Genomic DNA, 13,436 nt, shown 5'->3' with positions numbered 1-13,436 from the left:
GCAGTACAAATGGATTTTGGGACTCTGTAATCAAAGAGTCCATAGAAATACGGTTACACGACAACCTAATCAACCGCGACAGTGGCTACCATCTCAGCACAGCCTGGGAGCCTGCAATCAGGAAAATCAGAGAAGAACGTTCCGTTCCACCAAGGGCCGCGGACAGAGCAGATTGAGATGGACGCTGGGACTCAAACCCCGCACACGTGTCGCCCCCCCCCCCCCCACCCCCCCCCACCACCACCACCACCACCACCACCACCACCACCACCACCACCACCACCACCACCACCACCGGCCGATCCAGGCGCATCGGGCAATTCCGCGGGCGCGTGATTGGCCGGCCGCGGGAAGTGGAGAGCGGTCCAGAAACAAGCCCACGACTGACGATATCCCGACACTTTGCCTGAAGATGATGGAGACGCAGTCCATCGAAACGTTGCTACGAGACAACGATGCTACTCGGCTGACAACCTGTGAAGACTTCATATATGAAATTCGCTGAGAAATCCTGCACTCGCATATACAATGAAGATGAAATGGAGGTGGGCTAGACTTGTAGCCACGAAAACTGATTGTAGTTTGACCAAAGAAATACTTTGCTGGATTCCAAGAAGTAAGAAAATAACCACGCCTATAGCCAAATAGTAATTTAACAGATGGCATTAAAAAAGAACTGTTAGAACAACATGGATGCAAGCACGTAGTGCAGTGGAAGGCTGAAATGCACAGGATAGTGTGGAAGAGGCTTTCACTCAGCACTGAATTTCAAATGGATGGTTTGATTGAGATAATATTGTAATGGATAAATTGACTTTTTTAATACATTGTTGTCATACATACCTTTCACACAATTTTGTGCACCTGACCTTTGAATGATCGCGGTCCTCTAAATGGCAAGAAAGGGGACAAGTATGGCCACATGGCAATCTGTCATTACACGGAAGCTGACATCCTTCCTCCAGCAAGCTCACAATATCACTTGCCGAAGATACATAACTCAGCTGTTCACTATGAAACTTGCAGTGTAGTGCAAGGCTGGGTCCAATAGCTGCCATACTCTTGAATGCATTGTTTATTTTTTTCCATGTATCACTAACTGAAGTAAAACAGTCCATGTTGCCTGTAAACAAAAATCAATATTGCTTGCTATTGTTAGCTGCCATTAACATTAACTTATGTGTATTATAGGAAGCCTTCTTAAATCAAATCCTACCGAGGTCTCTATATTTTTGAGGTTTGTTGCTATACTACAGTAGAATCATATTACATGATAATTGTTAGTTAAGATCACTGTATCTATGTTTAGTTCTGTGAGAGTGGAAAAGCCCCATTTCCTTACAGATGTATCTACAAAGCATTAAGATTAATACTACGGTATATTGATAATTTTCACTTATGGACCGTCTGACAGCAACTGAATAAAACACAATTTTAGTGCCATACGCGTTTCGCCTCTATTTTCTGCACGGCATCATCAGTGGCCTGGAATATGTACATATGTTAGCTATTTTATTTACATTTTTGTCACTGTGCCTATAGGTTATAAACAGTTCTGGTGGTTGGTATTTCCTATTAAGTAGTAATGTTTTGAACTGTACTTACAGGTTCAAAACACTACTACTTAATAGGAAATACCAACCACCAGAACTGTTTATAACCTATAGGCACAGTGACAAAAATGTAAATAAAATAGCTAACATATGTACATATTCCAGGCCACTGATGATGCCTTGCAGAAAATAAAAGGCGAAACGCGTATGGCACTAAAATTGTGTTTTATTCAGTTGCTGTCAGACGGTCCATAAGTGAAAATTATCAATATACCGTAGTAATACGCGCAACTGAGGAGGACAGGAACACAAAAGTTGAAAATGTCTTTAAGATTAACTATTTAGGGTGGACTCTAAACCACAGTGTGACTTGGCCTTTTTTCATATACACGAAGCACTGTCAGAAGTGAGGTCCACATTAATCATCAGAAGGACCTTCTAGAGCTGACTGAGCATTATGCGTTTGAACAAGTGCTTGATATTTACATATAGGGCTACTAAGACTGTATATGCTGCACAAGATATGCAATACACATACAACATTTATTTATTTTTCATGCACTAAAATCCTTGTTAACTTTTGATGCTTGATAATGATATACACTCGTTAGAATGGGTTCTGCAGGAATTTGCAAATACCAGGTGCCCAAAAAGGAGAGAGCAAAGTAGTTAATAACATACCAAACAGGTCATAATTTTATCCCATTTGTTATGTCCCTGAACTACATAATGCTACAGCAAAGCAACACAAGTAACCTTTCTGAAATACGTCCACAAGAATTCCCCTAAGAGAATCAAAGGTCAATGAACCAGTTTCATTTACCAAGTTCGTGATATCAAACTTCTTTAAAAGTTTATAGACTGCAATGTAACGTGGTTAACAACACATAAAAGAAATGTTTTATCAGTTTAATAATGAAACACTATTCAATTATTTCAGGCTTATAAATAGAAATACACTATAACCCAACTGTTACATTCCCAGAATTAATGTTTTCCCACCAATCATGACTTCTTTTATCACTCCCATCAAATTTCCCATGTCCACTACGTTAATTTGCACCCCATTTCGTGTTAACATATTTGTAATTTTGCCATTATTTACACTTTATGAATTAATGTTTGTGGAGAAATTGACATGAAATGAAGCCGTTATGGAGTTGGTTGTCAAGCAGTGTTTACAAACATTACGAGTTTACAGTTTCTTGACATCAAGGCACTCTGCCCATTGTCAGTGGGTCTGAACCGGTAAATGGCTAAAAGTCAGAACAATTCATGCTGTATCTCATGCCACTGCCAAGCTCTACTTGGAAGTAACTAGGTTAATTTGAATAAAAAGATCATGACGAATCACAACAATTTCCATGCTGTCTTCACTGCACATACAGAGCCTTGTGATTTTTATTCTCGTCATGACACCTTTGTCAAACTGCATTTAGCACGTTTTGTCATTTGATCACTTGTATTGATAATCCACATCTTTGCTCATTTTGCATTGCTCAATGTTTTTGGTTTCAACACAGTACCAATTATGTATTTTTTTCATGCTTAGCAGACAAGTTTCAAGAATTTATTCTCATAATCAAATGCAGTATTTACAAGTATTTTTTGTGATGTTTCACAAACAAACAATGAGAGTGATAGTTTGTGTGTGTGTGTGGTTTTCTCAATTAATTGAGGATACACAGTACCTGATAACCTCAAAAGGACAACTATGGTGTAAGAGATGGTAAACAACACACATACAATCACCAAGCACAATACTTACATAAATATTTGCACTTCACAATGAGAAAAATTTTTGAAACACATCACTAAGCATGAAAAAATTCGTAACTGGTGCAGTGTTTCATTATTTAAATAATGAATGACAGGTGTAGTATTTTCAAAAGCATAAATTATGATTCACAATTCCAGTTACATCAGCAGTTTTATATTAGATAATAAACAAGTCCCTGACTAGTATTTGGATGCCTATTATGTACATATATCACATGTAAAGTGCAAAAATGGGAGGATCCTAGACGTAACTTTTACAGCTTAAAACATTATTTCCCACATTTTAAGTTTTCCCGTATTTTACACCATTATTTGAAGTCCCTTGAAAAATGTAACAGAAAACTTTGGAATAAAATGCAACAGCCAGTTAAAAACAACTGATGCTAATATGCAGCAACTGCTTTTGTAACAGTCCAGGTCTTTTGGACAAAATTTCCCCCTCATCCCAGCCATGGAGCAGCTACTACGTGATACATTCAGACCATCTAATGATACCTTGTTAAGAAGTCACAACTGATTACAACACCATTTGTGTGACTAAAGGCTGAAAAATATGATAAAATAATTTTGTTTACAAGATGGTCGCTGTGTTTCCCTAAGGCAGTATTCTTAGTCTTTGACAATTCTTTAAATAAAAAATACTTTTTTGGTGTATTATTTATAAGCCTGAAATACAAATGCGTAGAGTGCTACTTAAGAGGGATGGTGAACAGTGAATTCTGACTTACCAATGATGTAAAATCCTTTCCTTGCTCTGGAAAGGACGCCAGAAATTCGGTTTTCTACCTTCCAAAAATCAATATTACCATCCTTATTGCTTCGCACTAGTGACAATAAGATGATGTCATTTTCTTCACCTTTGAAATTGTCCACACATACAATTCTTACTTCTTTTATCAGTGAAGTTGACTTCAGCTTCTAAAGGGAAAGAAATTGACAAAATAGTATAGAAACGTTCATCTGCATTTTTACATACTGTGAGTCACTGTTCTTGTAGTAAAAACAATTAACACCAATTGCAAAATGGAAAAAAGAATTTGACTTCCAATGATGTCCCAGTAAATGTATAGGAAACCCTTTAAGATAAGAACAACTGTAGTGACTTTAGGAACTTAAGATGGTTTGTAAGCCAAATACTGCCACAGTAATTTTTTTAAATTTTTTCCTAGAGTGATAAGAAATTTTCTTACGAAACACACCAGAGACATGTTAAGAGAAAGAGCAGTCTTATATGAGAGGCAGAGTTTTCCCCACTTGTGCCTCTGGGTCATTTTACAAAGACAACCAGTCTCCTTGTATTCTATTATTCAAGACACTTCCGAAACTAATAAACATCCTCTTTTCTTGCTGCTATGCAAAAAAATCTACATAAAAAAACATGAGCGATTTCCCTGCAATTTGCAAATTATAACATTATTCCTACTCAGCTGTAGTCTGTCCACATATTTTCACTACTTCTTGTTACTTTTTTTACAATACTACTACTATGCCATGAACTGTCAGCTGAACACAATATTTCCACATCCATAAGGATGTCATCTGCCAGTATTAACTTCACAGCAGAAAGGAAACCATATGGGATACCAAGCTACTGTAGAACCATTTCGATGCACAATTTAACATTTGTTACCTGAAAACAGTGAGTGAATGAACTGTCGATGGGAAGATGCATATTCAAACATCCAGAAACAGTTTACAGTGGTGCAAGATCACACCAGTCCACAATACTGCTCACAGATTACCCAGAATGTTATTCACTGCTGTTTTCTCTCCAACTGGACATTCCAGTTGCACGATATGTCTTGTATAGTGTAATATATTGTCACAATTTATAAAATGAAAAATTGGATGTCACAATTTATAAAATGAAAAATTGGATAATGTGAAAAAATAAATAAAAACAAAATAAATACCAGTTCAGTCCCAGCAAAATACTACACAATTTCATATATTTACTTTCTTTCAACATGAAACAAAAACCAATCAACTCTTCATACACTTGTATACCTGCTTTCAGCTGTCACAAATTCATCCAGGTATATTAGATTATTTATTTATATCTAAAAAGAAAGATGATGAGACTTACCAAACAAAAGCGCTGGCAGGTCGATAGAAACACAAACAAACACAAACATACACACAAAATTCAAGCTTTCGCAACCAACGGTTGCCTCATCAGGAAAGAGGGAAGGAGAGGGAAAGACGAAAGGAAGTGGGTTTTAAGGGAGAGGGTAAGGAGTCATTCCAATCCCGGGAGCAGAAAGACTTACCTTAGGGGGGAAAAAGGACAGGTATACACTCGCGCGCACACACACACACACACACACACACACACACACACACACACACACACATATATCCATCCGCATATACACAGACACAAGCAGACATTTGTAGATTATTTATTTAGTTAGGCCAAACAAAGCGAACATCGGTTGCTACTGCTGCTATTTGGTCTTTGGGTACTGCCACTGTGAAAACACTCAATCAGTTTTTGAACTTGAAAACTTCTGTGTGTAAAACTATGAATTGCGTGATGAAGAAATCAATACAAAACATACCACTATTTCACTTAAAATGAAGGTTGAGTTGCTTAAGGCAAATAAAGAAAAATGGAGGTCAAGAATGGAAATCTGTAATAGTCAGGTTTTGCTAATATTACACTGTTGGCAATATTTCAATACACAGACGAAACAACAGCAATCTTTGAGTGCATAATCTTTCACCCAGGCAGAAAACTTGAGAACAGCTAACAAAAAGACGCGAAGACTGCATGTTTTAGGAGTTGCAAAATGTGCTTTTTCCTGTGTAAATTCTTGTTGGTATCAACACCTATAAATTTTGATATTTCTATCCTATTTATTATTTCCTCACCATGCACTACATTGATCCAGTACCCCTAGATTTATGAACTCCTACCTCAGTTCTGGTGATTTCTGCACAATATACTATACCAAGTTAACGTACGTGTGTGTGTGTGTGTGTGTGTGTGTGTGTGTGTGTAAGCAGGATTTCATGAATTTGAACTGACTCTCTCATACTTCATTCAGTTTCACATGACTAGCATAAATTTCATTTCTATCAAATTCTTCATAATTTATATCATCATTATTACACACACAGTGTGCTAAGTTATATGTACTTTTGACTTTCTTCGTGTTTTAATGGGAGATATGCTGTTTGTGAAACAAAGGACAAACCGGAGCAATATTCCTCCACAGATTGTTGTTTTACTTTGTGTGTGCCATCTTATTTCAGTAAGGTTGATGAGTAAATTTTCCAGTAATCCAAGGAAAAAATTGTATCTATGGTGGGCCAGATCTGTTGTCTCCTTTCAGAACTTCTTACCCACATTTAACTGTTGTAGCTCTGACTGCGAATCTTAAAAGTTTAGATAAAACATTACATCTGTTTGGAGTAAAAGACACTGTTTCATGACTGACTTACCCTATACTAAATTTTAATTTAATAAAACACAAAACTGTTATTCATTTTCATGGCAATTAGTAGCCATCATCTGTCAGCCTCCATGAATTATTTCCCAGTTCTCCCCAACTAATTTTTAATGTTTATCACAAGAGCACTTGACTTTAATATGTAATCATTGGTAGTTTCAGAGATGGTGTGATTATTTCAATAACTGAACAGAATAAAATCAGAGGAATACACCAAGAATGTTGAAATAATCTAAAAATTTGTTTTACTGTTTTGTGTGTTTGTGTCCTCTTACTAGAAGAATGTGACTTCACAGGCAGTGGTATCAAACCCAGCTTGAAATAAAATTTATCATTAAATCCCTTAACCGCCAAATCTCTGAAAAAAGAATACTTCCAAAGTTATCACACTTCATTATTCATCTGTATTTACACGGATATTCTGAAAATCACATGTAAGTGCCTGGCAGAGGGTTCATCAAATGACCTTCAAAATAATTCTCTACTATTCCACTCTCGAACAACAAGCGGAAAAAATGAACAGCTATATCTTTCCATGCGTGCTCTGGTTTCCCGATTATATGATGACAATTTCTCCCTATGTATGTCAGCTTCAACAAAATATTTTCACATCCAGAGGAGAAAGTTGGTGACTTAAATTTCATGAGAAGATCCTGCCACAATGAGAAATGCCTTTGATTTAATGATGCCCACCATGACACTCTCTCCCCTGTTTCTAAAAAAAAGTGGACAGACAAGCATAGTGCAGGCAGTCTCTTCACAACATGGGTTGCATCTTTGAAGTGTTCTGAGGATAAATTCCAGTCTTTCGTTCGCCTTCCCCACAACGTTTTCTGTGTGTTCTTTCAAATTCAAGTTGTCTGTAATTGTAATTCCTAGGCATTTAGTTCAGTTTGTTGTTGTTGTTGTTGTTGTGGTCTTCATTCCTGAGACTGGTTTGATGCAGCTCTCGATGCTACTCTATCCTGTGCAAGCTTCTTCATCTCCCAGTACCTACTGCAACCTACATCCTTCTGAATCTGTTCAGTGTATTCATCTCTTGGTCTCCCTCTACGATTTTTACCCTCCACGCTGCCCTCCAATACTAAATTTGTGATCTTTTGATGCCTCAGAACATGTCCTACCAACCGATCCCTTCTTCTAGTTAAGTTGTGCCCCCATCTTCTCTTCTCCCCAATCCTATTCAATACCTCCTCATTAGTTATATGATCTACTCATCTAATCTTCAGCATTCTTCCGTAGCACCACATTTCGAAACCTTCTATTCTCTTCTTGTCCAAACTAGTTATCGTCCATGTTTCACTTCCATACATGGCTACGCTCCATACAAATACTTTCAGAACGACTTCCTGACAGCTAAATCAATACTCGATATTAACAAATCTCTCTTCTTCAGAAACGCTTTCCTTGCCATTGCCAGTCTACATTTGATATCCTCTCTACTTCAAGCATCATCAGTTATTTTGTTCCCCAAATAGCAAAACTCCTTTACTAATTTAAGTGCCTCATTTCCTAATCTAATTCCCTCAGCATCACCCGACTTAATTCGACTACATTCCATTAGCCTCGTTTTGCTTTTGTTGATGTTCATCTTATACCCTCCTTTCATGACACTGTCCATTCCGTTCAACTGCTCTTCGAAGTCCTTTGCTGTCTCTGACAGAATTACAATGTCATCGGTGAACCTCAAAGTTTTTATTTCTTCTCCATGGATTTTGATACCTACTCCGAATTTTTCTTTTGTTTCCTTCACTGCTTGTTCAATATACAGTTTGAATAACATTGGGGATAGGCTACAACCCTTTCTCACTCCCTTCCCAACCACTGCTTCCCTCTCGTACCTCTCGACTCTTATAACTGCCATCCGGTTTCTGTACAAATTGTAAATAGCCTTTCGCTCCCTGTATTTTACCCCTGCCACCTTCAGAATTTGAAAGAGAGTATTCCAGTCAATATTGTCAAAAGCTTTCTCTAAGTCTACAAATGCTATGAACGTAGGTTTGTCTTTCCTTAATCTTTCTTCTAAGATAACTCATAAGGTCAGTATTGCCTCACGTGTTCCAACATTTCTACGGAATCCAAACTGATCTTCCCCGAGGTCGGCTTCTACCAGTTTTTCCATTCGTCTGTAGAGAACACGGGTTAGTATTTTGCATCCGTTACTTATTAAACTGATAGTTCGGTAATTTTCACATCTGTCGACACCTGCTTTCTTTGGGATTGGAATTAATATATTCTTCTTGAAGTCTGAGGGTATTTCGACTGTCTCATACATCTTGTTGATCACCAGATGGTAGAGTTTTGTCAGGACTGGCTCTCCCAAGGCCGTCAGTAGTTCTAATGGAATGTTGTCTACTCCCGGGGCCTTGCTTCGACTCGGGTCTTTCAGTGCTCTGTCAAACTCTTCACACAGTATCATATCTCCCATTTCATCTTCATCTACCTCCTGTTCCATTTCCATAATATTGTCCTCAAGTACATCGCCCCTATATAGACCCTCTATATACTCCTTCCACCTTTCTGCTTCCCCTTCTTTGCTTAGAAATGGGTTTCCTCTTGATATTCATACAAGTGGTTCTCTGTTCTCCTAAGGTCTCTTTAATTTTCCTGTAGGCAGTATCTATCTTACCTCTAGCGAGATAACCCTCTACATCCTTACATTTGTCCTCTAGTCATCCCTGCTTAGCCATTTTGCACTTACTGTCGATCTCGTTTTTGAGACGTTTGTATTCCTTTTTGCCTGCTTCATTTACTGCATTTTTATATTTTCTCCTTTCATCAATTAAATTCACTGTTACCCAAGGACTTCTACTAGCACTCGTCTTTATACCTACTATGTCCTCTGCTGCCTTCACTACTTCATCTCTCAAAGCTACCCATTCTTCTTCTACTGTATTTCTTTCCCCCATTCCTGTCAATTGTTCCCTTATGCTCTCCCTGAAACTCTGTACAACCTCTGGTTCTTTCAGTTTATCCAGGTTCCATCTCCTTAAATTCCCACCTTTTTGCAGTTTCTTCAGTTTTAATCTACAGTTCATAACCAATACATTGTGATCAGAGTCCACATCAGCCCCTGGAAATGGCTTACAATTTAAAACCTGGTTCCTAAATCTCTGTCTTACCATTAAGTAATCTATCTGAAACTTGTCAGTATCTCCAGGCTTCTTCCATGTATACAACCTTCTATTATGATTCTTGAACCAAGTGTTAGCTATGATTAAGTTGTGCTCTGTGCAAAATTTTATGATTCTTGAACCAAGTGTTAGTTATGATTAAGTTGTGCTCTGTGCAAAATTCTATCAGGTGGCTTCCTCTTTCATTTCTTAGCCCCAATCCATATTCACCTACTACGTCTCCTTCTCTCCCTTTTCCTACAACCGAATTCCAGTCACCCATGACTATTTAATTTTCGTCTCCTTTCACTATCGGAATTTCTTTTATTTCATCATACATTTCTTCAATTATTTCGTCATCTGCAGAGCGAGTTGGCATATAAACTTGTACTACTGTGGTAGGCGTGGGCTTCGTGTCTATCTTGGCCACAATAATGCGTTCACTATGCTGTTGGTAGTAGCTTACCCGCACTCCTATTTTTTTATTCATTATTAAACCTACTCCTGCATTACCCCTATTTGACTTTGTATTTATAACCCTGTATTCGCCTGACCAAAAGTCTTGTTCCTCCTGCCACCGAACTTCACTAATTCCCACAATATCTAACTTTAACCTATCCATTTCCCTTTTTAAATTTTCTAACCTACCTGCCCGATTAAGGGATCTGACATTCCACGCTCCAATCCGTAGAACGCCAGTTTTCTTTCTCCTGATAATGACATCGTCTTGAGTAGTCCCCGCCCGGAGATCCGAATAGGGGACTATTTTACCTCCGGAATATTTTACCCAAGAGGACGCCATCATCATTTGATGATAGTTGAATTTACAGCCTTTAAATTTGATTGATTTTTCGTGCAACGAAAGTTTAATAGATTCCTTTTAGCACTTATGTAGATGACCACACACTTTTCATTATTTAGGATCAAGTGCCAATTTTTGCACCGTAAGATATCATATCTAAATGGTTTGGCAATGGGTTTTCACCTTCTGATGATTTTAACAGACAATAAATGACAGCATCATCTGCAAACAACCTAAGACAGCTGCTCAGATTGTCTCCTAAATTGTTTATGTACAGAAGGATCACCAGAGGTTTCATAACACTACCTTGGGGATCGCCAGAAATTGCTTCTGTTTTACTCGATGACTTTCCGTCAGTTACTACGAACTGTGACCTCTCTGAGGAAATCACGAATCCAGTTGCATAATTGAGACAATATTCCATAATCATGTGATATGATTACATGCTGCTTGTGAGGTACAGTGTCAAAAGCCTTCTGGAAATCTAGACATATGGAACAAAGTTATACCCTTCGTCAATAGCACTCTCAACACTTCATGTGGGGAAAGAGCTAGTTGGGTTTCACAAGGATTTCTAAATCTGTGTGTCAATAGACTGTTTTCTCAAGGTAATTCATAACATTCAAATACAACATACGTTCGATAATCCTGCAGCATATCAACATTAAAGATATGGGTCTGTAATTTAGTGTATTAGTCCTATTGTCTTTCTTAAATATTGGTGTCCAACTTTCCAGTCTTTGGGTACCATCTTTCATCAAGTAAGCAGTTGTATATTATTTTTTAGTATGGAGCTATCGCATCAGCATACTCTGAGAGGAATGTAATTATTATACAGTCTGGACTAGAACATTTGCTTTTATGAAGTGATTTAAGTTGCTTCACTACTCCGAGGATATCCATTTCTGAGTTACTCACATTGGCAGCTGTATTTGATTTGAATTCTTGTCTGCTGGAGGAATTTTGGAAGGCTGTGTTCATTAACTCTGCTTGGACAGCACTGTCACCAATAGTATTTCAAATGCTATGGTGGTGGTGGTGGTGGTGGTGGTGGTGCTGGCGGTAAGGTCCTATGGGACCAAACTGTTGAGGTCATTGGCCCCTAGGCTTACACACAATTTAATCTAACTTAAACTAACTTATGCTAAGGACAACTCACACACCCATGCCCAAGGGATGACTTTGACCTCCGAAGGGAGGAGCTGTGTGAACCATGGCATGGTGCCTCAGACTGCACGGCTACCCTGCACAGCAGTTGCAGTATTCAGTCTCACTACGGCAACCCTGTGTTCACTAATCCCTGTATCCATTTTGATGCTCACTAATAGCTCACTATTATTTGTTGCCAAAAGGCCAAATGTGTTTTCACAACCATTTATTAATGAAGTGGGCTCATGAACTAATTGCTCAAAATAATTTTCAGGGAAAGCATTTAGCATGTTTTTGGATCACGTTTTATGCTTGCCTCCAGAATTTAAAAATGTATTTTCACCGACATATCGAGGGTAAATTAAAGTCACCACTAACTATAATTGTATGAGTTAGGTAGCCTACATGTTCGAAGTTAGACTCAAGTTTCCTTTGAATGTTTCAGTAATTGTACGTCAGAGTTGGGAGCTCGGCAAAAGCATCCAATTATTAATTTATTCAGATTGCTAAGAATGTTGCTAAGAATAACCTCTGCCCACATTAACTCACAGAACTAACTACCTACTTCAATTTCGATACAAGATAAACTGCTTCTAACAGCAACAAACACGCCACCACCAACTGTGTTTAGCCTATTCTTTCTGACAACAGTTAGGGTCTTTGCAAAAATTTCAGCTGGACTTATCTTCAGCTTTAGCCAGCTTTCAGTGCACATAACAATTTGAGCATCAGTGCTTCGCTTAGAGCTCTTGTTCTTTCCCAACACAGCAACGACAATTTGCAACTGTTATACCATTGGTTCCTAGATCTACATTCTTCCTGTGTTTGACCTGCTTCCTTTGAGACTGAAGAAGCCCTTTTTGTGTTTCCCTGAAACCCTCTACCCTACAAAACCACCCAGTCCATGCCACACAGCCCCTGATACCCATATAGCTGCCTCCCACATGTAATGGATGTGTGACCTAGCCGCCGCTACCCATGTAGCTGCTCCCACATGTAATGGACTTGTGACCTATTTAGCAGAACCACTTGTGACCTATTTAGCAGAACCCAAAACCCCACCACCCTATTGCACAAGTTGAGGAATCTTGCAGCCTACATGGTCACAGAACAGTCTGAGACTCTGATTCAGACCCTCCACTCGGCTCTGTACGAGAAGTCTGCAATCGGCCCTGTCTGCTTTCATCTCAGGAACATGACTGGCAGCCTTCACCACTTTTGATAGCTGCTCAAAACCAGAGAGTATCTCTTCCAATCCAAAGTGATACACATGATTGGTACCGATGTGAGCCACCACCTGCAGATGGCTGCATTCTGTGCTCTTCATGGCATCTGGAAGGACCCGTTCCACATCTGGAATGACTCCACCTGGTATGCACACGGAGTGCACATTGGCTTTCTTTCCCTCCACGACAGCCGTGTCCTCGAGGGGACCCATAACGCACCTAACATTAGAGCTCCCAACTGCCAATAATCCCAAACTCTGGGACTGCATGGACCTTGCAGGCTGAGAGGTTTCCTCCGAAACAGGACAAGAGACTGCATCTGGCTGACAGACAGTGTCAGCCACAGACAGCACCTGGAA

General features: G+C 38.9%; 1 protein-coding gene across 1 annotated transcript in view; it reads right to left on the bottom strand.

The window, feature by feature from the left end:
• LOC124799152 (NFX1-type zinc finger-containing protein 1-like) overlaps window positions 1-13,436 on the bottom strand; it is a 146,515-nt gene that overhangs the window by 29,640 nt on the left and 103,439 nt on the right. The window contains exons 6-7 of the mRNA XM_047262689.1: window positions 4,061-4,250; window positions 844-1,123 (exon numbers count right to left, since the gene is read on the bottom strand). Coding sequence (XP_047118645.1) covers window positions 844-1,123; window positions 4,061-4,250 — 470 coding nt within the window. The remainder of the gene's footprint in view (window positions 1-843; window positions 1,124-4,060; window positions 4,251-13,436) is intronic.

The sequence above is a fragment of the Schistocerca piceifrons genome, chromosome 5 (genome assembly GCF_021461385.2).
Source record: "Schistocerca piceifrons isolate TAMUIC-IGC-003096 chromosome 5, iqSchPice1.1, whole genome shotgun sequence".
In the NCBI taxonomy this organism is placed as follows: Eukaryota; Metazoa; Arthropoda; class Insecta; order Orthoptera; family Acrididae; genus Schistocerca; species Schistocerca piceifrons.
The sequence above is the reverse complement of the archived record's forward strand: the minus strand, read 5'-3'. Positions and strand labels throughout refer to the sequence as shown.